General features: G+C 42.9%; 3 protein-coding genes across 30 annotated transcripts in view; 2 read left to right on the top strand and 1 right to left on the bottom strand.

The window, feature by feature from the left end:
- Positions 1 to 214: 214 nt before the first annotated feature.
- Positions 215 to 8,497, bottom strand: PAK1IP1 (PAK1 interacting protein 1). Of its 2 annotated transcripts, none has more exons than XM_028737691.2 (10): positions 8,284 to 8,497; positions 6,408 to 6,570; positions 5,722 to 5,842; positions 4,382 to 4,456; positions 4,120 to 4,172; positions 2,519 to 2,664; positions 2,337 to 2,434; positions 1,930 to 2,029; positions 1,218 to 1,344; positions 215 to 605 (listed from the first exon to the last, which is right to left on the bottom strand). In XM_028737691.2, the coding sequence occupies exons 1-10, from the start codon at positions 8,344 to 8,346 to the stop codon at positions 451 to 453; spliced, it is 1,101 nt and encodes a 366-aa protein (XP_028593524.2). In that variant the 5' UTR covers positions 8,347 to 8,497; the 3' UTR covers positions 215 to 450. The 2 variants fall into 2 exon arrangements, with proteins under 2 accessions (XP_028593524.2, XP_028593525.2); XM_028737692.2 differs by having other exon boundaries at positions 8,317 to 8,497.
- Positions 8,498 to 8,526: 29 nt separating this feature from the next.
- C8H6orf52 (chromosome 8 C6orf52 homolog) lies at positions 8,527 to 20,367 on the top strand. 20 transcript variants are annotated; one of them, XM_077933283.1, is made up of 10 exons: positions 8,527 to 8,672; positions 10,185 to 10,356; positions 11,411 to 11,476; positions 12,422 to 12,498; positions 12,594 to 12,715; positions 14,841 to 15,017; positions 16,263 to 16,382; positions 16,976 to 17,372; positions 18,207 to 18,249; positions 19,984 to 20,367. In XM_077933283.1, exons 4-10 carry the CDS (start codon positions 12,469 to 12,471, stop codon positions 20,118 to 20,120), a joined length of 1,026 nt encoding a protein of 341 aa, XP_077789409.1. In that variant the 5' UTR covers positions 8,527 to 8,672; positions 10,185 to 10,356; positions 11,411 to 11,476; positions 12,422 to 12,468; the 3' UTR covers positions 20,121 to 20,367. The 20 variants fall into 20 exon arrangements, with proteins under 20 accessions (XP_077789409.1, XP_077789405.1, XP_077789404.1 ...); XM_077933279.1 differs by having other exon boundaries at positions 12,591 to 12,715; XM_077933278.1 differs by having other exon boundaries at positions 12,306 to 12,498; positions 12,591 to 12,715.
- A 2,390-nt stretch (positions 20,368 to 22,757) lies between these two features.
- Positions 22,758 to 23,659, top strand: part of NUP153 (nucleoporin 153) — a 43,977-nt gene continuing 43,075 nt past the window's right edge. For 7 of the 8 annotated variants that reach the window (XM_077933274.1, XM_077933275.1, XM_077933271.1 and 4 more), the window contains exon 1: positions 22,758 to 22,936. In XM_077933274.1, coding sequence (XP_077789400.1) covers positions 22,778 to 22,936 — 159 coding nt within the window. In that variant the 5' untranslated portion in view covers positions 22,758 to 22,777. The remainder of the gene's footprint in view (positions 22,937 to 23,659) is intronic. The other variant, XM_077933273.1, reaches the window with a different exon arrangement.

The following is a 23,659-nucleotide window of genomic DNA, read 5'->3' as shown; positions in this document are numbered from 1 at the left end:
TGTAATTTGCATTAATATTCTGTTTATACTTTGGGGGCCTTTGGGCCAAAAAACATTATATAAATGAACCACAAAATAATTTCATCATAACTAAGATGGCATGCTGAATCCAAGCATATCACCCTATATTAATAATTAAAAAGTATTTTCATATTAGGAAGATTTCTGTACTTGTTCTTCCAAAACTTATAAATTCAACCACTACAACAGAATGTTTCAGGTGCTTTATATAAAATATTTATTTAACAACATAAAATGTTTCCTCCTCTGTAAAAACATTTTGTCATAGGATCTGGAAATGCTCACAGCTTAAATAAAAATGGTTCCTTTCTATAAATATTAACAGATCAAATTGCCATGAATGCATAGCCATAATATTGCAATTAAGTAAAAAATTGTGCTGGAAATTGGTGGCAATTTATTGTAGGATTGCAAATGGTAGTGACATATTCACTTTAATTTCTGCATTATCTTTTTCTTCTTTTGCTGCACACCAGCCGATTTTCCTTTCTTGAGGGTTTCTTGGACATCACCCTCTGATGACTTATCACACTCAGCCCAACCAATTTTCTTTTTCTTTATCAATGGTTGCTCCTCTTCATGCGCTGAAACAAAATGAAGTTATTCGTTGTAAAATTTAAAGATGTAATGCTTTAAATACACTGGAAAGTATTCAAGTGTGTCCCTCTACACATGGAAGGCTCTTTCTTCCAGGGGAGGCTTCCATGAACGGAAGGCAGAGAGAGAATATTTTCACAAATTTCTCCTGCAGCTTCCCACATCCACTCCAAAGGTTCCCCTAGTCCTCTAGAACAGATTTAGAAAGGCTGAAGGGCACTGCAAAGGAAAAGAGAAAACAGCCCCAAACACTGACTACTTACAGAAGCATCTTTGGGGCAAAGATGAATAGAGGGAGAAATTGGAGTCTACATTTTACAAAATAACCAGTTGTTTTTTTGTTGAATGTATGAACAGCAACCTCCATGACCACCCTTGTCTAAATAATAACTTGAATCAAACTATCATTGGACCTGTGCGTTTTTCAACTCTGCAGAGCGAACTGGTTTGATGAGAGGCAAAATCACTTGTCCCCAAAACGTTGTAAATATACTTTATGGTAGGATCTGGTTAATATATATCAACCCTTTTTTAAACAAGTCATTGCTGTATTACCTACAGCTGAAAACTTAACAGAAGTCCAGGAATCTTTATGATACCTTGAGAGGATGTTGTGGCTTCATTGGGGATCTTCTTGGCTTCTGAATCTCTTTTGTGCCAAACTGCTAAACAGGTAAGCCTGGCCTTAGTATTGACTTCACACAGCAATGACGGGGAATTATTAATCTGAAGGGAGGGGAAAAGAAATGGTTAACGTAAATCCCAGAAACCATGTTGTTCTGTAGCAGCAATGGAGAAAACTCCAAGTGCTTAAGTCTTAATTCCTGGCATCTCTAGGTAGGACTGGGAGTGAATCCTGTCTGGAATTTTGGTAGAGCTGCTGCCAAGCAGAGCACAGTAGACCCTATGAAGCAAGATGGACCAATGGGCTGACTAACTATAAGGAAGCTTCCATATGTTCCCATAGGTTGAATCCACACCCTGTGAAACCAACAGCAAAATGACTCTTCAAACAAACAAACCAAGATAGGATGGGGACAACTTGGATGGCCAGATCAAAAAAAGAGAAGGGCTTACACCATTAATATTTGTATTGATGACGGGATTTCAGAAGATGTAGCTTACCTGCTGAAATGCCCTCTTCTACACAACTCTTAAAGGTGTAAAAGCTGTGACTTCTCTTTTCACTTGGCTGCCACAGGCACACCTGTAACGTAATCCTAGCTGTCTTTACTCAGAAGTACGCTACTGCACTTCTTGGAATTTAGGATTCAACCATGAATGGTGCACTTAGCTTTGTAATATACAAACCTTCTCAAGATCAAGACTCCACATCTTAAGGAATCCATCGCTGGATGCAGTCACCAGAATATGTAAGCCTTCCATTTCAAAAGTGTAGATCTCTTTTACTCTATGGATCAATAGTTGATATGAAATATCCCAATAAAATCGGTAAAAATGAAATAGCAGCAAGCACTAAGAAAACTGGCGATAGGACACAATTCAGCCCTATTTAACTAAGTGCTACTGGTTTAAACACATGCATTCTTCCATGTTAAAATCAGTAAAAAAAATTGAAGTGCTAAACTACGGCACATTCATAATGAAAATACAAAACAAGAATCCAAAGAGAAAAAATTAAAAACTATTATATAATCCTAAAAGTTGAGCCAAAGCATGCATAATATCCTTTCTATTATGTTTCAGAAATAAAATACCTTTTTTCATGAGCTTTAAATTCACAAAGGCACTTTTGAGATTCACAATTAAATAACCGTACAAATTCTTCATCTCCTGCAATAGCAAGTATGGAATCCTGAAAGAAAAGGTGAAGAAAACATAAATCAGATTTAATTTATTTAAAATGCTTTACTTACTTTAACACTGCATTACTACTTACTGTAAGAAACTTTACTGAAGATATTCTCTTTTCTGCAACAATGGTGCCAGAAATAGAAGCAGTTTCAAGGTTGTATATATCCACTTTGTTAGCTATAACTACCACGTATACCTCACCACTGGGTGACCATTTAACAAGATGCGCATCTACGTTAAGAGGAAGAATGATACAGATTTTATAAAATATTAATTTCAAATAGACACCAAATAATCACTTTACTGCAAACAAAATAAGGAAATCTAAAGTGGAATCTACACACATATGGAAAACATTCAGAAAATGCTTTTTTTAAAAGTGTTTTTAAAAATACAAATAATTTTCCATAAGGCTCGCCATCGCCATAAAGTGTCACATTTAAAATGTTTTATTTGCAGCTGTATACAGTGGTACCTTGGTCTGCAACCGTTTTGGATTACAACCATGTCAAACCCAAAAGTGTGTGTCCCTTTTTTTGGATTACAACCCATTTTTTTTTATTACAACCCCCCTTTTTTGGAGTCCCCATTGGTGAAAGTGCACCTTGGGTTACAACCTGTTTCTGTTTACATCCAGACCGCCGGAACGGATTATGGTTGTAAACCAAGGTACCACTGTAGCTGAGTCCTGATACTGAATGTTATCAGCAATCTAAGCCAAATAGAGAAATGAAACATATTGGACACTGTTAAGCTACTGACCCCCCTCCCAGTTCCCTTCTGAATATTGCTAGAACATCTCTCTTAGACAAAGATTCTTTTCAAATGTGATGCGCTACAAATACTTATTCACAGTACGAAATGTTACATATACCCCACTAAGTAAAAATTTTGCCTTCTTTTTACATGTCTTTTAAAAGAGTGTTGGCTATAAAGATATAAAAAAGGCAAATATATTAGTTATCTATAAACCAAAGTTTCCTTAATGGTTCTGCTTTGCAAAACATGTAGCCAGTGGTGTGTTCAAGGAAGGCTCTCATCCAGCAGAGGCTTCTGTCAAGGAGATGATTTCCGGCAATTCGGTTTCCATCCTGCAGGACCCCATTTCATCTCCCATGCTGCCTGAAGGATCCCAAGACCTTCTGGAGATTTAGGTGGTGTGCTGGGGAGCATGGTTTAACTATTTTGCCTTCATAGATGCCACCAGTGCAAAGACATGAGAAGCACTCCTAACAGAAAAACCAAATCCTAGCTATTCTGAAGGGAAAGAGGCATGAAGCAAGAAAAACTGCTTGGAAGCACTCAGCAGGTAACTCCAGAATATAGGAGACTAAGAACTTGAGAGCCATTAACATAGATTGATAGGGGCTTTGAAGGGTTCAGAGGAGGGATAGGACTCAGGATGGGGATGAGGTTTCTGCCAGGAACAATTGCCAGTAAGAAGGCTGGTGACTTATAATAGCATTTAATGTGATAATAAGGTAATGGAGATTATGAGGCAATGGGGACCTTGAAACGTTTGTGTAACAAATAGAGATTCTCGGAGTTTTCAGGGCTGCCTCACAAATCCAAGGACACAATAACTGTGGACTCTGGACTAAAAAATGAGACACACATGGTATTTGGCAATGCACAAACATTTCTATAATTACAAAATACGACAAAATGCAAAGAGGATATACTCACTTTGTTTTATATTTTTTATGAATGCAGATCTTCCTTCTACAAGGTTCCATGTTCTGAAAAACAAGATGCTTAATAAACATATTTTGGAGGGAAGAATTAACTAGTTTTAAAAAATGAACAATTTAATGTCGTCCCCCCCCCCCGGGACTTCTTTTTGAATTTGTATCACTTGTTAATTGCTTTGAGTTTACAGAAAATAAGAACCTAAAGTTTTAAATAAAACTAAAATGAATGTTTCTGAAGTTGCAACCTTCCGACTCACCTTAACGTCTTGTCTGTTCCTACTGACAAAGCTAATTTCCCAGAAGGATGAATAGAAAAAGATGTCACATGTCCCCTGATAAAAAGAGCAAATGAAAGTCAAGATTCATTACTCCCACGAACTCACTAGCAATAATAACTAAATGCTGCCCATGAATTACGGCCGTCTTTTGCACCCTGCCATTAGGAACTACCTTTGTGGGGGTGACGTGCGGTGAGATCTTTTCTGTAGTGGCACCCTGCCTTTGAACCCCCTGCCCCCTGCAATCCACTTGAAAACTCAAGTGGCTTAAAACATGGCATGACTTCACAGGCTTCTGAAAACTAATACTAACTATCAGCTGAGAGATGGTGGATATATTGTGTTTTTATATATATTCTTGGGAGAGGGGTTATATATTGATATTATTATTTTTAGTTTGACTGTTATCCACCCTGAGATCCTTTTGATTAAGCGTGAGATATAAACAGCTTAAAAAACAACAAGAAGTTCCCAATCCTGACATATCCAGATTCTACAACCCTGGGAAATAGTATCAATGAAAGCTCAGACTAGAGCAGGAATTTTCAACCTGGTCCCTGGTAGGGGGTTCTACGGCACAAGCAGAATCCTCCTTCCATCGAGCACTGGTGGGCGGTAAGGAAATTTTCCCATCAAGAAAGATGCATTAGTGGGTCATAGGTATAAAAAGACTGACTACCCCTGGAGCCTCCTCAGTTGTTACACTTCAGTGGTGTACTTGAACTCCCTAATTGAAAAACCTGCCCCAACCTGATCCTACTGCGTTTTCTTAGTTGTTTAGGTGAGTTTGTGGGCAGTAACAAACTTAGGCTGACTTGGTTGTTGCTTGAGTCTTATACTATTTTTCTAATAATAATTGTTTCATAATGATATTTTACAACTGTTTTATGCTGCATTCTCTGCTTATCGCACGTGTGTGATAAATATATAGGCTTGTAAACAACTTCAGGTTGCTAGTGGCTTGAATTAATTAATTTTTATAATGAATGATTTTAGAATGTTGTTTATGCTGTACTTTTGTACTATTTTATTGTTGTTAGCCGCCCTGAGCCCGGCTTCGGCTGGGGAGGGCGGGATATAAATAAAATTTATTATTATTTATTATTCAAGAAACCCTCCAGAACAGCATGGGATGTAGTTTCTGCAAGGCGTTCCTATCCAATTTCCACCACCCACTGCAGCCTTCTGTACCATGCCATTTTGGATTCTCTGGAAAAGTTGTTTTGGAATGGTTGCAGGGGAAGAGAGCATAAGAAAGCTTCTCATGCAACTCTGAAATTAAGCCATACACTTTTTTAAAAGAAGAAAACAATGCTTACTTGTGTGCCTTAATGGACTTTAAGCACTCCCATCTTTTTGTGTTCCAAATGCATATTAAACCGTCCTCAGCTCCACTCAATAAATGTGAACTTCCATAAAATTCCAAGCAAGTTACAGTGCCTGAAAATCCATGCAAATCAGTTACATTTAATGTATTTTGAACTAAAACATGTCTTCTACATTTCAAAATAATAATTTTGCAGCATAGCAGATTTACATATGCCCTGCAAAACTGCACATGCTAAACTATGTTTGGAAGCTTATGGCTATCATTTGGTGTCTAGGAACCCTGCAGTTCTCAGTACCACTTTGAATTTGAGTCGACTGAGATCCATGAAAATTATTTCTGTATATGCTGCTTAGAATTGGAAACAAACCCTTGAAATAAGGTTGGCATGTGCATTTTACCATGTGCTGGATTAAAGGCTGTGCCCTTGATCCAGAATCCCACAGGCACTTCAGCATGCACATGGGGCACCTGCTGGACCTGGCTTCCCTTTTTATTAATAATAAAGAAGTGAATGAGGAAGCCTTTATGCTTGCAGCCTTTCATGCAAGTAGCCTCTGGATCAGGGCAAATATTTGTAAGCCTCTTCATACTTAAGTCCTGCTCAGAACCAACTCCCACTAATACATATCTCACTCCCAATCCATGCAACTAATACAAGAATGATAAGCCCCTTACCATCGTGTTGCATCAGTGCCCCATGTTCTACTTTCTTTTTCATGTCGTAGATTTGTATGGTTTCATCCTTGCTGCCAGTGACTACATATCTGTCATTCACAGCTACTGCGGACAGTGAAGCAGTGTGAGCATGGTGGGTGAAATCAGGAAGAGCTGACCAGTTCTGAAGATGAAACATAAAAGAACAACTGTTATTTGCTAATGATATCCCAATTTTTAAAACAGAAAAAGGGAACTAATCTTCAGAGGGCCTGATGCAGCTAATCCTATTCACCAACAAGTTCTGAAGGAAGGTGAGGACAGGTGACCCCACCTAGGCCCGAAGTCACCCCCCCCACTCAATAATCACACCAGGCCTCAAAACTGTCCAAAATTCCTTTTGTCTTCTAAAAATCCACAGCTACAGCTTTTCTGTGGATTCTCACAAGATTCTGGTACATAGGAAAAACCGTTACTTTTATCAGCACAAGAAGGCTTCAAAAAGCTAATCAATAGACTCTGTCAGAGCAGGCCTGAGAACTGACTTTTATCTCCTTCTAGTTGCAACATCTTGGACATGCTGAACTGTTCTCATTCCCCTTTCCTGGGAAGAGTCCCAAGACAGGAGCTTTCTGTTCATGCTCAGGGGAACTCAAGGCAGGACTCCTGAGGGAGGAGAAAGGGGAGGGAACTGGAAGGGGAATGTATACTCTGTGCACATGACTGTGAACCCGTGCATACTTTTTGTGAGTTATCGCACTTGCTCCTTCTACCAGTTCATGGATGGTAGAAATAAAGCTTTTTCTCCGAAACTATTCCTTGAGTGTCTGTTGACTCCCATTTTCCCTTTCCCGGGCGCAATATTTTTCCCACCCGAGGGCAAAGCCTCATAAAGCTACAGTTCCATGAAAGCAATGGGAGTGACTGTCACAGTTCTAAAAGGGACTTAGCTAGGATGAACTTTGTTGGGATCAAGACCAGAATGTGCACAGAGCAAACAAAACATTCCATGTTCAATAAAGGAGATATCTGGTCAGCTGAGGAACCATCGCAAAATTTGTTAAAATCGAAATTTGTCACAATCTCTACCTCACAGGCTTGTTGTGAGGATAGATGGGGATGCTGCCTTGAGCTCCTTTACTTGGAGGAAAGTGGGATATAATCAGACCCTCCAAGTGTCCCTATTTTTTCAGGGACAGTCCTGGATTTACAGAAACCGTCCCAGTTTCTGATTTGATCCCGGAATGTCCTGCTTTTCCTTAGGATGTCTCTATTTTCATTGGAGAAATGTTGGACGGTATGGAGTCATCAAGACCCCCGAGCCATCTGAAGGCTGTAGAGGTAAGCTTTTAAATATTTAGTATTTTATTTTGTTCCTATAGATGTTGGAAGCCACCCAGAGTGGCTGGGGCAGCCCAGTCAGATAGGCGGGGTATAAACAACAACAACAGAATAGGACGTCCCTAAATGTTGGAGGATATGATAACTCAGCCGGTAGAGCACGAAGCTGTTAAGCTCAGGGTCGTGGGTTCGAATCCTACGTCGGGCAAAAGTATTCCTGCATTTCAAGGGGGTTGGACTAGATGACCCTCATGGTTCCTCCTATGAGCGGGAGGAAGACGCCCTTTCCTCGCCATCACCTAGGCAACATTCGAACCCACAAGGGCGGAGCTGCGCGCGGCAAATGCCGCGAAGGCTTCTGGGAAGGAAGCCTTTGAGCAAGACGAGGCGAGCCAGCCAAGCTCCCCCGTGACCCTCGTGCGCGTCGCATCTCGCGTGGCGTGCGTCGCGCATGCGGCCCTCGCGCTGTAACTGCACAGCGCGCCACTTTTTGCTCCTTCCAACCCCGCCCCCCGCTTTGGTTTGGTTTGGTTTTTTTTTAAAATACAGTTCTTACCTCACCCGGCTGTATCGCGAACCCGAAGAGTACCTGTTCGTAGCAGCCCCCTAACAGCTCCATTTCTCAGCCTTTCGGCGGCACCTAATGACGCTGGGGTCCTTAATAGCTGTGCGGCGTTGGGTTGTCTATTTCTCCCGCCTGATCAGGAGCCGGAAGACTGTGCCACCCGCGTGCGCCGCGGCCCTCACTGACTGGCGCTTCCCGTTCGACCTCCTCGTAGGAGGGGGCGGCGGGAGGAGCGGCCGGAAGTAAAACAAACAGGCAGTCACCGGGCAGCCTTGGGCGGAAGTCGTCGGGAGGAGAAGGAAGAAGGCGGGGCGGCGGCGGAAGGGAGCGTTGCGACATCCGAACTCCTCGTTATGGCGGCTCTCAGGAAGGCCGGAGACGTTAGTATCGGAGGGGCTGAGGGAGCGCGGGTGGCGCTGGCGGGTGGCGAACAGGCGCTTCTCATTCCTTAACGGCCTCCCTCCGGCGCTTCTGGGGGTGGTTTTCAGGCTCCCCCGGCTCTTCTCGTGGAGTTTTCTCCAGCCCCGCCCCTGTGAGGGAGGCCTCGGCGCGTGCGGGAGACTCGCTTCTCCCGCCCGCTCGCTGTCGGGTTGGCCCCGCGCAAGGCTGCGCAATCCTCCTGGGCGCGCTTAGTTCAGGCTGTGCCGCTTAAGGCTGACACCTGTACCTTGGGGGACCGTTGGATCGGGCTTTCTGCAAAGGCTCAGCCCAGGGCTTTCGTTTTAGACGTAGCCCGGTTGCACCGTTAAGCGTCGCTAGGGGAAATTGAGCCGCGTTGGACTAATGGGACTTAAAAAAACCCCAACAGGCGGGTCTAGAATTGAAATGTAAAGCACCCCCCCCCCCGTTTTAAACTCTTAAAACTCAAGGGAGACAGAGACGCCTTCTAGATACTCAGATATATTTTGCTAAACATACAGTTCTAGGCGAAATCTAATTTTCAGTTGAAAAACGAAGGACCTGGTAAGGTGGTTTTTTGATTTTTTTAAAAATCACAGTACTGTATTACACGGGCATATTTCTATTGGGAAACACAACTTTTTGCCGCCGCCCCCCCTTCTTGAACATCTGTTACAGAAAATGCGGGAACTACTTAATTTTGGATTTTTCAGATTTGAAAGCGTCTTTTTCAGAAATTTATTTTCTGTTTTATATTTTGCCCAAACTACTAGGGTGCAATCAAAATCTGTTAAACTCTTTATGAGTTTTTCACCTTCCTCCATGTGCCCCCCCAATCTTGCTTTGAAATTAAACCCTGGAATTATGTTCCTGCAGCCTATTGTGATGGCCACCAACCTGGATGCCTTTAAAAGAGGATTAGACAATTCATGGAGGGATAAGGCTATCAATAGCAACGAACCAAATTAGCTTTGTTCTTTTTCTACTGTCAGTGGCAGTTCTGCGAATTGTGCTCAGGTCCTGCTTTCAGGTTTCCCATGAACACCTGGCTGTTCTATGTAAGGACAGAATGCTGAACTAAGTGATCATTTGGCCTGATCCAACAGGGCTTTTATTTTCTTATGAGAGGAAAGTGAAGTTCTGTTGCATTAACATAAATTCATCTCAATCATGTGCAGATATAATGGGATGCAACACTTTGGGTTTCTCACTTACCTATGGAATGTATTCTTCTAAAATTATTCTAAGAATTATGTGGTGTGCTTTGTGTTTGGAAAAGTATCACGGAAACAAGTTTTGATGATTTCATTGAGACTTACCCAATTTAGTATACTCTCACCAAAGATTTGTAATACCAGTACAAAACAGCAAAAAGGCTCCCAGTTCTTGCTTCAGTCAAAATAAGTCCTATTGCTATGAAACTGTTATGTGTCTCTAATTCTTTCTTTCTTTCTTTCTTTCTTTCTTTCTTTCTTTCTTTCTTTCTATTGTAGTGAAAACATAGGTTGTTTAGCAATCGTGGAGGAAGAAAGTACCAAAAATAGTTGTGAATTCATAAGATACTTGGAATTCGAAATACTTTGGATGACACCTTACTTTGGTACTCTCCATCTTCTGCATCCAGAGTTATTTTTATTTGGCAGTTTGTGTAGAAGACACTGACTGGTAAGTTGAAATTATTCCGCTCGAAGAACTAGTTGTAGAACATGTTATTTGCATGTCTTGAAAGATGCTATGTCTGTCAGCAATCTTGTAAGTAGAGCAATATATTAGCTTCCTGATTGCATATTTTACATTTTGCATTGCTGATCTACAGATTTGATTTGCTCTTGTACCTTGGGAACAAAGGTACCATTATAGTTTGACATAGAATGTAGTACTTCCAAACTAATTTTGTCCTAATGTAGACACTGCACATAAAGGTATAATTTATAACTATATTGCTTTGGTTAATTTGGCAAACACAGAATTTAAAAAAAAATAAAGGGCACAGCATACCCTAAAAAAAGGGGGAATGTGTTTTTCTTTAATTTTCAGGTTGGGAGGAGACTATACCCATGTAGAGTTGTATTTATCTTGAAGCAACAAGTTTGCATCTTAGGGATGCTTCTTAATCTGGTACTTCTGATAGACACTCGTGGGTTTGGTGGGTTTTCTCTAACTAGTATACTTTCTGTGTCCTCACCAGGCAGGAAAAGTCAAACTAGGCCTCATTCATGATTTTATTAATTGTAGTTTTATTATGAGTTTCCTTAAGTGCACTTCAGTGTTGAAAGTTGGTAGAGAAATTATTAATTTCATAAAATTAATAAACCTTAAATGTTGTGGTAAACTACTCATTTCAAAAAAGTATACTCTTCCATCAAATTGTTTTTCAATGTCAAGGCCAAGATGTACAAAATCTAAACAAATTGGGTGATATTCTAACAGTGTCCATCTGCCAGCAAAAATGAGCTTCCACTTTCCAGTGTGACTTCTTCCTCTCCTCCTCCCTGTTCACGTGTCTGGAAAATCTGTTCCAGAAGGTTGATGGACTTGGATTTGAATTTCACCTGTAACTACTATTCTTCTTGGTCACTGTTATATTCCTCAAGGAAGGAATTCCACAAAATCTAAGTGGTCATTAGGTTATATTTGCAGCAGTCCTGCAATTAAAGGCAGATTATTTTTCATTTTAAAAAAATCTTACACATTTCTTTTCTTTTTTTATAAAAAACAGAGCATCAAAAAGAGCAGCCGCGGCGTATTTTTCTTCTGAAGATAATTTTTAACAATGGCTAGCCAGGTAAGACCATTTTATGAGAATGACACCACATTCATAGCTCCTTAGGGGAAGACATTAGCCATGGTCAGAGCCATTGGCAAATGTCAAACTTAAGCAAGGATTTCTGGGGGAGGAGTGGCGGTGGTGGTGGGTTTTAGCCCTATGCTTTCCTCAGATGAATTTCTGACAGATTGTTCTCCCCTGCTGTGGAATCCTTAATCACGTCAACTGAAGCAGCTTGGGGGCAGAACAAGAAGCTTTGCTTTCTGCACTGTTGCACAGTGAGATCTTGTGGTGGGACATTCCTATAACACACACTATTTAGGATGCCTGAACTGGTGCGCTAGAAGTGAAATGATACCATCCATGTAAGTAAACCTTAAATGAAAATGTTTAATCTCTATCCCGATGGTGAGGGATGGTGAGGGATATTGCCTTTGTTATCTGGTCGACTGCCGCCTCCTTCCCTTTTCCTTCCCATATAACTGCCTCTGCTGGTTTCTTTTTTTGGATGTGGCATTTTTTTTCACTTGCATGTTGCTAGTGTAAAAACTTGACGTCAGCTCCTTTGGCTGCGCTTTAGATTCAGTCTACCCCAGACAGTTGCCCTGAGATAGTGGCCAATACCTGGCAGTGTTGATCAATATCTCAGAGAAGAGCCCAAAACCCCTTTTAGGTTAAAAATAATAATTGGTGACCTGGCCCTGCATCTCATACACTGGACCTCTTTCTGCTGTAGCGTCTCTGGGCAAGTCTTGGAGAGATCTAAAGCAGGGTCCTGTTGTAAAAGCAAGTCTTAAATTTCATGCTTGGTCAGCCTCTAATGGTTAACTTTTTTTTTTAAATTAAGGAAACCGAGGGGAGTCAAAATGTTGGCGTGAAAAGCAGTTACTCCTATAGCCAGCTTGACCAAGTCAGGGGAATATGGCTTTTCATACAATCCTTTGGCTCTGTTATTTTTGCCAGGCATTTTCCCCAGAGGCTGCTTTCCCTCATGGGAGGCGGAGGGAGAGATGGGACCCCAGGCTTCTGTCAAGGGAAAGGTGAATATGGGGAAATCACCAAGGTGGTGATCGGGAGAGGGAGGGAGGCATTTAATTGAGATGAAATACTGTATAACTGTTTTTCATTCTAGCAGGATACAGTGGGAAAGGCCAAAAAAGAAAGCCTGCCTCTGTGGTGGAGATCCCCCCACAAAAAACGGAAGAAAAAGAGTAAAGCAAGAGCAGGAAGACCAGATTTTACTAGTATTCCAAGCAGGTGAAGAAACCTTGAAACTGACAAGAAAAAAGCCGGCTCTTGTCCATATAATAGTATTTAAATCAAATAGCACGAAATTAACAAAAAAACAACAACCCTCATTAGGCTGTTCTGAAAAAAAATATTTTGTAAAGTTAAATAAAGAAATAAGCCAGTTTTAATGGAGGTGTTTATTTAGTAGCTTTCAAAGGCCCAGTGGATATGAACTTGTAATTAAGGTGAAACAAGTTAAAAGGCTTCAGGCAACGGTTCCAAGACTATCGGGAGAATTCTGTGCTCAGCATGAAAGCTGATACGGCTGATGGTAGACATCCAGAATATACACAAGTATTGTACCCTGTTGGTTTGTTCCCTGCTTCTCAAAAGGTTTTTTGATTATTTCGCAGTGTCATTTGAGATCTGCTTTATCTTTTGTACCATGTTTACCTTTTGATGCTTAAGGTTTTACCATGTACTGTATTCATCTTGGAGGGCACATGTTGAATAAAATCACAACAGCCATCTCAGTGGCTAGAAAGGCAGTAAACGTACCTTGGCACTACAAAGTATTAATAGCATTACACTTTGGATATAAATTTGAAGCCCACCTCGCCGTGGGATAGTGACAAGCCCCATTCATTTCCACAAACTCAGTTTTATTTTTAATGAGGTCATAGAACAAGAGAGAATCTGGTCTGTAATTAGAGCCAAACTATATTATGATAATATTGTCCACAGTTAGTTAAATACTTGCAACTGGTGTCCGTTTGTCAGGATAACTATCTATAAAGCTACTTGAAGATTCTTTCATACTTAGCTTTTGACTAATATATGTAGGTACGATATATGTAAAGTGTATTGGCATTCTCTGATCAATGTTGCTGGAAAAAGGGCTGCGCAATTTTTTTTTAGAATATGCCCCACTTGCTCAAAGCAACTCATGCTGAATATTACAGCATTTTGGGGTGTTGTTTGCTTAATCTCATCCATGCTTGCTAATGTTAATGATATTTCCGTCACGTTCATTCTCCCTATTTCAAGTGGGAATATAAATGTAGAGTTTAGGATTAGAGTTCTAGAGCTAGAAGAAGCAGAATCATAGGTCCATCTTTTTGCTGTTTATGCAAGATTTCCTAGATATCAGCCCTCTTTACATATTACCCAGCTAGTGCTGTGCGCTAACAGAGAACATGAAAGGCGCTTGCAGAGCAGAAGGCTCCAAATGATTCAAGCCACAGCTATGGGAGAAGGCAACAGTAATAACAAAATAGATAAAATTAATAACTAGTTCGAGCTGCAGAAAAAACTTTATTAATTTTAGTTCTTTTCTGCATCAGTTGAATATGTGCCTCTGCTTGGCCATATAAGTTGAATCACATTATTTTGTAAGCTTGATATCTCTTGATGTTAGTGAGGTAACAGTGAAGAAAATAAAGGGCTGGATTTAATTGCCCCTTCTGGTAGTGGAAGCCAGTGCAAGGACTCCCATTAGAGCAACATGGCTGCTCCCCCATGCCTTCCCTAAATCCTCTCTGGAGGGTCTGGGGAACCCCCAGAACAGCACATGGCAGGAGGATAGTGTAGCTTGCCCAACAAAACACATATAAATGCTTGTGCTGACAGAACATTCTCTTTGGTGCTAGAGTGAATTCCACCCAAAATATTGACTCTTCGCTCATGGACGCTAGCAGGGTTGCTTTGGACTAAGCTTTGAGAACTGCTATCTTGAATCCGAAAGCAGAGAAGGCTAATAAAAACCCACAAGCTGCTTAAAAGTACTGCTTAACTTTATTTTGGAGGAGGCAATTGACCTCTTTCATGGATTTAATAGTATAGTAAATATTTTTCACTTGGGTGGTTTGGAAAGGTGGTTTGTGTTGGGGGAGCAGCCTCTCGGACAGTTTGGTCTGAAGCCGAGTTTCAGAAAAGTGGTTTGAGGATTGTTGCTCAGACATGATCAAGATAATTGCTTCTGTGCATGGTGCCCGTGAATGCACCATGGACAAGGACAAACAAGTATTGGCTGGATCAATCCTAGGTAGGTATTTGAGTGGCATACACTCTGGAAAGTAACCTAGTGGATACAGGGCCCTGAGGCTTTTACTGCAAGACTACTAATTGTATTTTTTCTTTACATTTCTTACAGGCCAGAATTTCCAAGGCAAGAATTTGTTAGGCCAGAATTTACAAGGCCAGAATTTGCAATATTTGTAGGAGAGTTAACTCCCGAGGTGGATGATTTCTTGCTCTATGACTACTTTTTCAAAAGGTATCCATCTTCTGTAGACTGCAAAGTGGCCACAGATCTGCTGGGATATTCCAGGTAACTTATTACAGAACAAAAAGCATTGGTGGTAACAAACAGTGTACAACTGAGGCGCTCAAAAGCTTTTCGTAGTGAGCTCTGCACATCAAGAAACAAATGTGGATTCTCCAATAAGAAGAGAGAAGATAGACAAATGGTGTTCAGTCTTCTCATAGTGTGAACCTGGTATCTCAATGGAAAAGTAGCATGTTCGGGAGGGAAATTCAGAGCTGCAGTGCTTAGTGAGTGCTTACACTTACATAGAGAGGTCTGCTGTAGTTTGAGAAACCTGATATGATCCAGATTTAATACGTCATAGCTCTATATGATCATATAACAAACGAGAGTAGTTTTTTGAACTATTCTTGAACTACAGTGGTGCCTCGCAAGACGAAAATAATCCGTTCCGCGAGTCTCTTCGTCTAGCGGTTTTTTCGTCTTGCGAAGCAACCCTATTAGCGGATTAGCGCTATTAGTGGTTTAGCGGCTTAGCGGCTATTAAAGGCTTAGCGGTTTAGAGAAGGGGGGGGGGCAGAAAAAAATCGCAAGACTCGCAAGACGTTTTCGTCTTGCGAAGCAAGCCCATAGGGGAAATCGTCTTGCGAAGCAACTCAAAAACGGAAAACCCTTTCGTCTAGCGGGTTTTCCGTCTTGCGAGGCATTCGTCTTGCAGGGCACCACTGTATTTATGAAGTTGCATATCTTAAGTGCACATGTTGCATTTAATAAGGAAAGGAAGATAACATTAATCAAAATCAAGTGTAAGGAGAATGATAAGATGTCTCCATTTTACAGGTGGCAAAGAGAAGTATTCTGCAGCTAACATTTTTTGGAATGGAATTTATTTGACTGACCATTGGAAATCTAGGAGTCCACCAATGATGCAGTAACCAATTTTTTGGGTGTCATTTCATGACCAGTGACTTACTTAGATAATATTTAACTTAGTAAGCACGAAGAACCTATGAAAAAACATGATTATTAGAGGCTAAGTAATTTCAGTTTATGCTGGTGTTAGGGTTTGATAAAATTTGAAATAAATAGTATTCTGATTTATTTTGTCAAACCCTAACACCCTAACAAATCATTCTGAAAGAGATTCCTGGGGGGATATCCCAGAAGTGTGGTGAGAACACCCAGGGAAAGAAATTGTAAACTTGATGAGTTGCAGCACTAAATTGCTGAGTTGAATATTAATAGAATGTTTTCTGTTTCTTTGCGAGTGTTAGAACATGTACTAAAATGTGTATTAAAACTATTTAGGGGTTATGGCTTTGTCCGATTTTCTGAAGAAGGTGATATGATGAGAGCATTGCAAGATTGTCAGAATGCGCCTGGTCTAGGTGGAAAACGAATTCGATTGACTTTAGGCATTTCTAAAAGGTAACTCATGAAGTTTACTAATCTCTTACAAACACATCATTTGTATATGACTACTCTGGAGCCTAGGGCTATTTTTGTTTTGTTTTTGCATAATTGTCAACATCTTCATGCTTTTCTTTCTAATAAACAGCATAATTATTACAACATAAACAGCCAGGCCATGATTCTTCATTCTTCTTCTTCTTCTTCTTCTTCTTCTTCTTCTTCTTCTTCTTCTTCTTCTTCTTCTTCTTTCTTCTTCTTGAAATATTTTCAGGGTTTCCGCTTGCACAATAGGACGTTCCCCCCTTTTCTCCCTCTGTGTACGCCATGCACCTTCCCCAAATCTGTTCCTGTAAGTTGGAGGAACCCCAGTACAAATTGGGGCCATGGGTAATTAGGAGGGAGAGAATGTTCCATTGCGCTAGGAAAAATCCTTGAACAGATGGAAGAAGAGACCTAGCACTATGATTCAACCCTGTATTCAGGTTAACTTTTTCTAGGGAATGTGGTTTTTGCTAGACTTTTTGCTAGACTTTCCATGGCATGATTGGTTTTATTTCATGCTTTAGATAACTTGTACTCTTTTTTTTTTTTTTTGCCTTGTGTTTTAGATTGAAAGCAGAATTTCAGCGGTACCAGCCCTATAGTTATAATGATTATTATCAAGACTATCAAAACTACTACCGCCAGTATAATTATGAGAGAAATGAACGCTTTGATCGCTACGAACGCCCTGACCGTTTTGAACGAGGTAACCGTTTTGGGGACCGTTTTCCTGAACGTTACCCTGAACAATTTGGGGACCGTTTTCCTGAACGTTATGCTGAGCGCTTTGGTTCCCGTTTTGCCGACCGCTACGGTGACTACCCTGAATATGGAGAATATAACGCTGAATATGGAGATTATAATGCTGAATATAATGACTACAACTACAGCTATGCATCTTACGAAAGGATGCAACAGAGTGGAAATATGGGACAGCAAGCTATGAATCCAGCTGTATTTCAGGTATCCACTTGAGCATACTTACATGCTTTTTTACAAGGTCATTGGTAGAAATAATGGCTATATACCTTAAATATGGCTGTTGGGTGCTTTTTAACATCTGTCAATACAGTGGTACCTCTGGATGCAAACGGGATCCGTTCCGGAGCCCCGTTCGCATCCTGAGCAGAACGCAACCCATGTCTGCGCGTGCGTGGGTCGCAGTTCGCCGCTTCTGCACGTGACGTCATTTTGAGCTTCTGTGCATGCGCAAGTGGTGAAACCCAGAAGTAACCCATTCCGTTACTTCCGGATCGCCACGGAACGCAACCTGAAAACACTCAACCTGAAGCATATTTAATCCGAGATATGATTGTAATTGTAAACTTGTGTTGTTTTAAAACACACACAGTGAGAGGGCTGGCTGAACTAGGTCTAGGCTTTAAGAACTTTTGTAACCAATTGTATAGAGGTTTACTGTGAAGTACTGTCCAGTTCAGTGAGACTTGGTCCCAAGCCATATAGGATTATAGCTATACTGTATTCATGGATCATGTTTCTGCTTGATTCTTTTCTTTAACTGATTGTCCTTATTTAACATGAGTAATATTCAGACGAGACAAACCCTTGGAGTTTGTCCACCATTATACTGAAATGCAATAAACTCAAAATATAGCTCAGCTCAGTTGCATTAAATTACTAACTTTATGTGAGTTTAAGGTAAAAAGGGGGGTGGAGGAAGAAGCTGAGGATCAGGTTACAATGTTTATAGCAATTGTGCTTTAACGCTTCCTTTTTCAAAAATAGCAGATAGATGTTTTTTCTTTAGAGAAATGATTCATGTTTTTCCTCCCCCAGGAGACCTCTGCTATGGTTATGAATGACGATCTAATAACAGAAGGTAATTTTGATATTGTTAGTACAAGCAAGTGGACTTTGATGCTCATCTTAGTTAGGCGAGATCCAACATTGTGTCAGCAGTTGCAGTGGAATTCTTCTTCCTTATCTCCCTCTGCAGCCCCTGTACCCCAAGTCTGCTCCAAAGGGTCCCTCAACCCTCAAGCAGATTTCAGGGGTATGCAGGGGTGTGTGGAGGAAGGGTAAGTCTCACTGTAAGTGGAAATAACAATTGGGTGTTGTCCCCCCCTTTTTTTTCCATTCTGCAAAATGTACTGCTCTCCAAAGAAAATATCTGAAATGTTGTTTTCAGCAGGGGTGGGAAACTCCTGTGAATCAAAGTGGTCCTTTAGGCCAGGGGTTGGCAAACTACGGTTCAGGGGCCAGATGTGGCGCCCCCCCCGGCTCGTAAATCCAGCCCACGGACCCTGCTGCCCACCCGGTCAGTCCTCACGCACTGCAGACGTCTTGCCGTGCGGGGACTGACTTCAGCAACGCTGGCATGGCTTCTGGGCGGGCGGCGACACGGACGCATCTTCAGATTGGCTGCAGGAAGTTCCTGCAGCCAATCCGAAGCCTTGCCGCCTGCGCACTGAGGTAAACCCGGCGTGGTCATAGACAGAGAGGCCAGCGGGCGGCAGGTCTGGGCTGCGCCATGGGCATCGTGACGGGCGCGTCATGGGGCTTCAGCTGGAGCTTGGCGCGCCTGCTAGCCCTGCACCTGGTGCCCGCTTGGCGCTGCTGTTGGTGGGGCACTTGGCAGCCGCGCTGGAGCAGCTGGAGGGCTGCGTGGCCTGCCCACCGACCTGGCCTCGGACGACGGGCCACAACGCGTGGTCACACCGCCTAGGAACTCCACAGGGACAGGCCGATGGAGCGGCTGCTGCTCGTCAACAACGCCGGTGAGCGGCCATTGCCGAGACGCGCTCCTGAGCGCGTGCAGAGTATGTTCCTCCTCTAGGTCTGGAGGCAGCTGCGGGACCGGCTTGCAGGGTATTTATATTTTTCAAAATACAGTCCGGCCCCCCACAAAGTCCGAGGGGCAGTGGACCGGCCCCCTGATGAAAAAGTTTGCTGACCCCTACTTTAGGCCCTTGGCCTTGGAAATTTCCGAGGCTGTGTACTGTCCTTGAGTGTTTTTTGTCTGGTTGCAATGTGTCCTTGAACTGTGATGATGTCTCTTGCTTATCTGGACATAGGATGGAAAGATGTGTGGTGGGCATGGGAACAGCTGCCTTTTGCATAGCTGGAAAGTAGTGTACTGTAGTGTCATATTTGTTGCTCCATTGCCATTGTTTGCCTTTTGCCATGCTAGCACTATTTAGTCCCAGGGAGGTTATTCTTGAGGGAATTCAGCCCTCAGATGGAAACAGATTCCCCACTCCAGCATGATAAACACAATCCTTTGCATTCATCCTTTGAAATAAGTTTAACAGAGCTTGCTCCAGGTAAGTTTGTATAGCACTGCAGCCAAGCTTTGTAGGAAATTTACTGAATATGAGCATCATAAAAATAAGATTTCATGCAGTGTAGAATCTTTCTCCAGCAATGTAGCTACTGCAGGATACAACATAATATGCAAATGTTGCATTCTTTATATAACTTCGTTAAAAAGTATTCTGGTGTACATGTGGAAGCCCACTGCTATGTAACACTGTTTTCCAAAGTCCCCCCCCCCCCAATATGGTAGTTGTTTTACTTGATTCCTTGCTCACTGATGTTTTGTTTGCTTAAACAGATCCACAGCTCAACATAGACGTTCACAGAATGAACAGAGAATTTATGGTGAGAAGTGAAGAACTCTTTGACACACTTATGAGCTGTCATTGGCAACCTCTGGATACAGTCACCTCTGAGATCCCTACTGCTTTCTAAAAGTGTCTTATGTTAACACCATAGCATGACTATTACGACCAAGGTGCTAAATTGACATTTCTTCAACATTTCTTTGGATCCTAAGTTTTTAAGCACGGTGTTGGATTTTGTTTTGCTATGCTTTGATGGCCTTTGTCATTTTGTTCATCACTCGGTATCTTGAAATCATGTAAATATTCTGGAAATGTAAAGAGTTAGTCTAAAAGTAGACTTGCTTATGTAAATAATAAAACTTTGTTTCTGCAAACATGTCAGTTGGAACCTGTCATTACCTTACTAAGTATGTGATCTAGTTTCCAAAATGTAGGGTTGGGGCTTTGTGGGTGTGGTCCTTTTACCTGGCTGGTCAAGACTGGTGACAGTGCTGCACTAGATGGACCTTAGGTCTTTGATTAATTTTGTTGCTGTTGTGTAGTTTGCATAAGCTTTCCTAATGATGTAAGCAAATGCATTATTAATTGAGTAAGAACAAAGGGCAGTGTAGTCCCATACTGTCTCCGGGGTGGCTGGCCAGATTCTAGGGCAAAATTTACAAACAGGTCCCGAAGGAGATAACTGTTGCCCCTTAGTCCACATACTAACCAGAGTTGGGCTGACTTTTCAACATGAAAATCCCATTGGCTAGCTGATACAGCTTTAAATGAACCTTCGTGATTTCACCATTCACTCAAGAGTAAGCAGTTGTGTTTTTGTGGAAGTGAATCTGCCAGTAAAGATCAAAAGCAAAGGGATGAAAAAAATATTCACATTACAGGCCTAGACCCACCTTAGGAGTAAGACTACTTTATTCTTATTGTGAGAATGTGAGATTTGAGTGGAGCAGTTTTCCTTGTTCCTCTGCAAAAATACAAAGTGACACTGTTCCTGAGGCCATACTGATCAACTTGTTTTGGACATTGTGCTCATTATACGAAGCACCTTTCTCTCCCCCCCCCCCCCAAAAAAAAATATTGTGTGCAAATGCCACATATCGAAGCAGGCTGGAATTTATTTTTTCTTTTTAAGTGTTTCAGAGGGATAATGAATACTTTATAATAAGGATTGAGGAAGATGTGGCCCTGGCCAGAATAGCTGGTGAGTCCAACAGCTGGAGGAACATAGGTTCCCCATTCAAGATCTAAGTTATTCTTGGCTTCATACAACTTCCATACAACTCTTACCACACCTCCGACTTTTGCGATGTGAGGGAGATGATTGAATTTAATTAACTGGTAGGCATTTATGCTAATAGGTGTCCGTAGTGTTACTTGCCCGTGTGTAATGTTAAATGTGTAGTTGACTTAGAAAAATCTGCATTGCTGCATATCCTTAGTCAAGGTGTATAATGAGAGTTCTTTCTGCTCCATGTTATGGTTGGAACTCTGCTTACAGTGGAAATTGACAAGCCATAAACATGCAGAGGATTGGGCTACATACACATTTCAGTGCAGTCCTATGCATCTCATGTTCCCTTATGGTTTACTTCCAGCAACTATCAATAACCAATCCTAACTCGTTAGTTTTGCCACAAATTTCCCTTAATAGTAAACACAGAGTTCTCTTAATCCTTTTCCAGTGGGACAGCTCTTCTATGGAGCACAGCTCTGCAGTGACATGGATTTAAAGGGCTGAATCTATTCAAAATCATTACTTGAGAACATTTCAGGTACTAAATGGTAAACCAGCCTCCCTGTTACAAGTTGAAGCTAATTTGTCAAAGCTGACCTCTTTAACAAGATACTAGTTTATTGGATCCAGTTGTCCTATGGAGAGAGACTTTCCAAATTACCACTGTTAAGTATTTCAGATAGTGGCTGGGTTAAATCAGCCCATAATTTGATAGCTGCAATAGATTCTCCTCTGAATTTTTGCTAACGCAAGGAGAAAAGAGCTTTAGATTGGGTGAGGCAATGTATTTTGGTTTAGATTTCCATGAACATGTAATCTCCGGCCCTGTAAGGGTTAAAAAAGGCGCCTTGGAAATCGTGTTCATTCCAGAATAGCGTGTTTCCGGCCTTCGCTGCGGCATATATCGCGAGATTCTGTGGCGCATCAATGCGTCAGATCGGCAACCACCCCGCGAGAGGGCGGAGTGTGTCCATATGCTCTCTGCGCAGCCTCGGCTTTCCAAAACTACATTTCCCGTGGGCGCTCATGGGCCGTCGGCGGGCGACTGGAATGAGGCAGGATGGCGGGTCGCGCGGTTTGGTGACGCCAAGCTGTCCGGGCGGGTGTCCTCTGGTTGGTCGGGAGGAAAGGAAGGAGGGGGAGAATCTCGGGCGGGCTAGACGGTGACGGTGTTGGTGGAGGGGGGGGGAAGAGAAAGGGTAGGAAAGGGAGGGGGAAGTGGAGCGGCTAGGGACGGCCTCGGCGCGCGCGCTAGCCAGGGAGCGAGAGAGGGAGGCAGGCATCCTGTGAGGGCGCGAGGCAGGCCGCGCGGCGCGGGGCATCGCCATAGAGACAGTGACAGCACAGAACGGGATTGGGGCCAGGGGTGGGGGCCGAGAGGAGCGTGAGGGAGGGAAAGAAGCGTGAGGGGGGAGAGAAAGCGCGCGCGCGGGCGCGCGCACAGGGGGTGGCCGGGCTAGGCCGGGCCTCTCTGTTTGCGCCGTGCGTGCGTGCGTGCGGGTTGCGGGTGGGTGGGAGGGAGGCCGGCAAGGCTCGGGAGAGGTCCCAATATGGATTCGGGGGAAAGCGGCGGAGCTCCGGGAGGAGGAGGAGGAGGTGGTGGAAGCGGAGGCGGCAGCGGCGGCTACGAAAGCGGCGGCGGGAAGATCCGGACGCGGCGATACCACCTGGCAGCGGCCTCCTCGAAGCCTTACCCGAGAAACAAGCAGGTGAGGGAGGCCGAGCGGGGGAGCATGTGGTGTGCGAGACCGGCGGCTGGACACATAATATATCTGTATGGAGGAAGCGGCGCCGCCAGTCCCGGAATTGGCCAGCGAGGCTCCGGCTCTGCCCTCACGGGCCCCCTGGGAGCCGCCGTTGTCGGCCTGAGAAATGGCCAGGCCATATTCTGGGTGGGTGAACTACCTGGTACCTCGAGGAGGAAGAGAAAGCATTTTCTGCCCCCCCCTTTCCCCCCTTCTTCTTAGGGGGAGAGAAGGGGAAGTGTGTGAGGCGGGGGAGGCGTTGATTTCCGAGGGCGATCCCAGCGATATGAATGATTCAAGTGCAAGGTGGGGGAAATGTTTAGAGGGGTGGGATTCCCCTTCTCCCGTTTTGAGGCACGCGCTTGGGTTCTGTGAGATTTCTCCCCTTCCTGGATTTCTGTTACGGCGGGAAGAAAAGGAAGGAAGGGGAGGGCAGGCAAAGGGGAAAACGTGCCTCCTGCGAATCAAGGCGCCGATTCGCTGTTGTGCGATGTCTCAATCAAGTGTTTTTAGCGGGATCCCCTTGCTTTAAAGGTAACGCCGAAAAGGGTTTTAACCATTGCACAAATTGCACATCCCCTTTCCAGGCTTTAGGCTGCAGCCTTAGCCCCCACTTAACCTGGAAGTAAACCCCATTGAATTCAGTAGGAGTTATTTCTGGGTAGAAATGGTGAGGATTGGAATATT

Source organism: Podarcis muralis, chromosome 8, assembly GCF_964188315.1.
Source record: "Podarcis muralis chromosome 8, rPodMur119.hap1.1, whole genome shotgun sequence".
NCBI lineage: Eukaryota > Metazoa > Chordata > Lepidosauria > Squamata > Lacertidae > Podarcis > Podarcis muralis.
This window is presented reverse-complemented; position numbering and strand designations above follow the sequence as displayed.

Coding starts and splice junctions, on each gene's coding strand:
- PAK1IP1 (XM_028737691.2), bottom strand. CDS start 8,346: ATGGAGCTGTTAGGGGGCTGCTACGAACAGGTACTCTTCGGGTTCGCG. Junction 6,571..8,283: donor TCGCGATACAGCCGGGTGAG/GTAAGAACTGTA, acceptor TTTCATCTTCAG/AACTGGTCAGCTCTTCCTGA. Junction 2,665..4,119: donor CATAAAAAATATAAAACAAA/GTGAGTATATCC, acceptor CTCTTAACGTAG/ATGCGCATCTTGTTAAATGG.
- C8H6orf52 (XM_077933279.1), top strand. CDS start 12,469: ATGGGACCCCAGGCTTCTGTCAAGGGAAAG. Junction 17,373..18,206: donor TGAATCCAGCTGTATTTCAG/GTATCCACTTGA, acceptor TTCCTCCCCCAG/GAGACCTCTGCTATGGTTAT. Junction 18,250..19,983: donor TGACGATCTAATAACAGAAG/GTAATTTTGATA, acceptor TTGCTTAAACAG/ATCCACAGCTCAACATAGAC.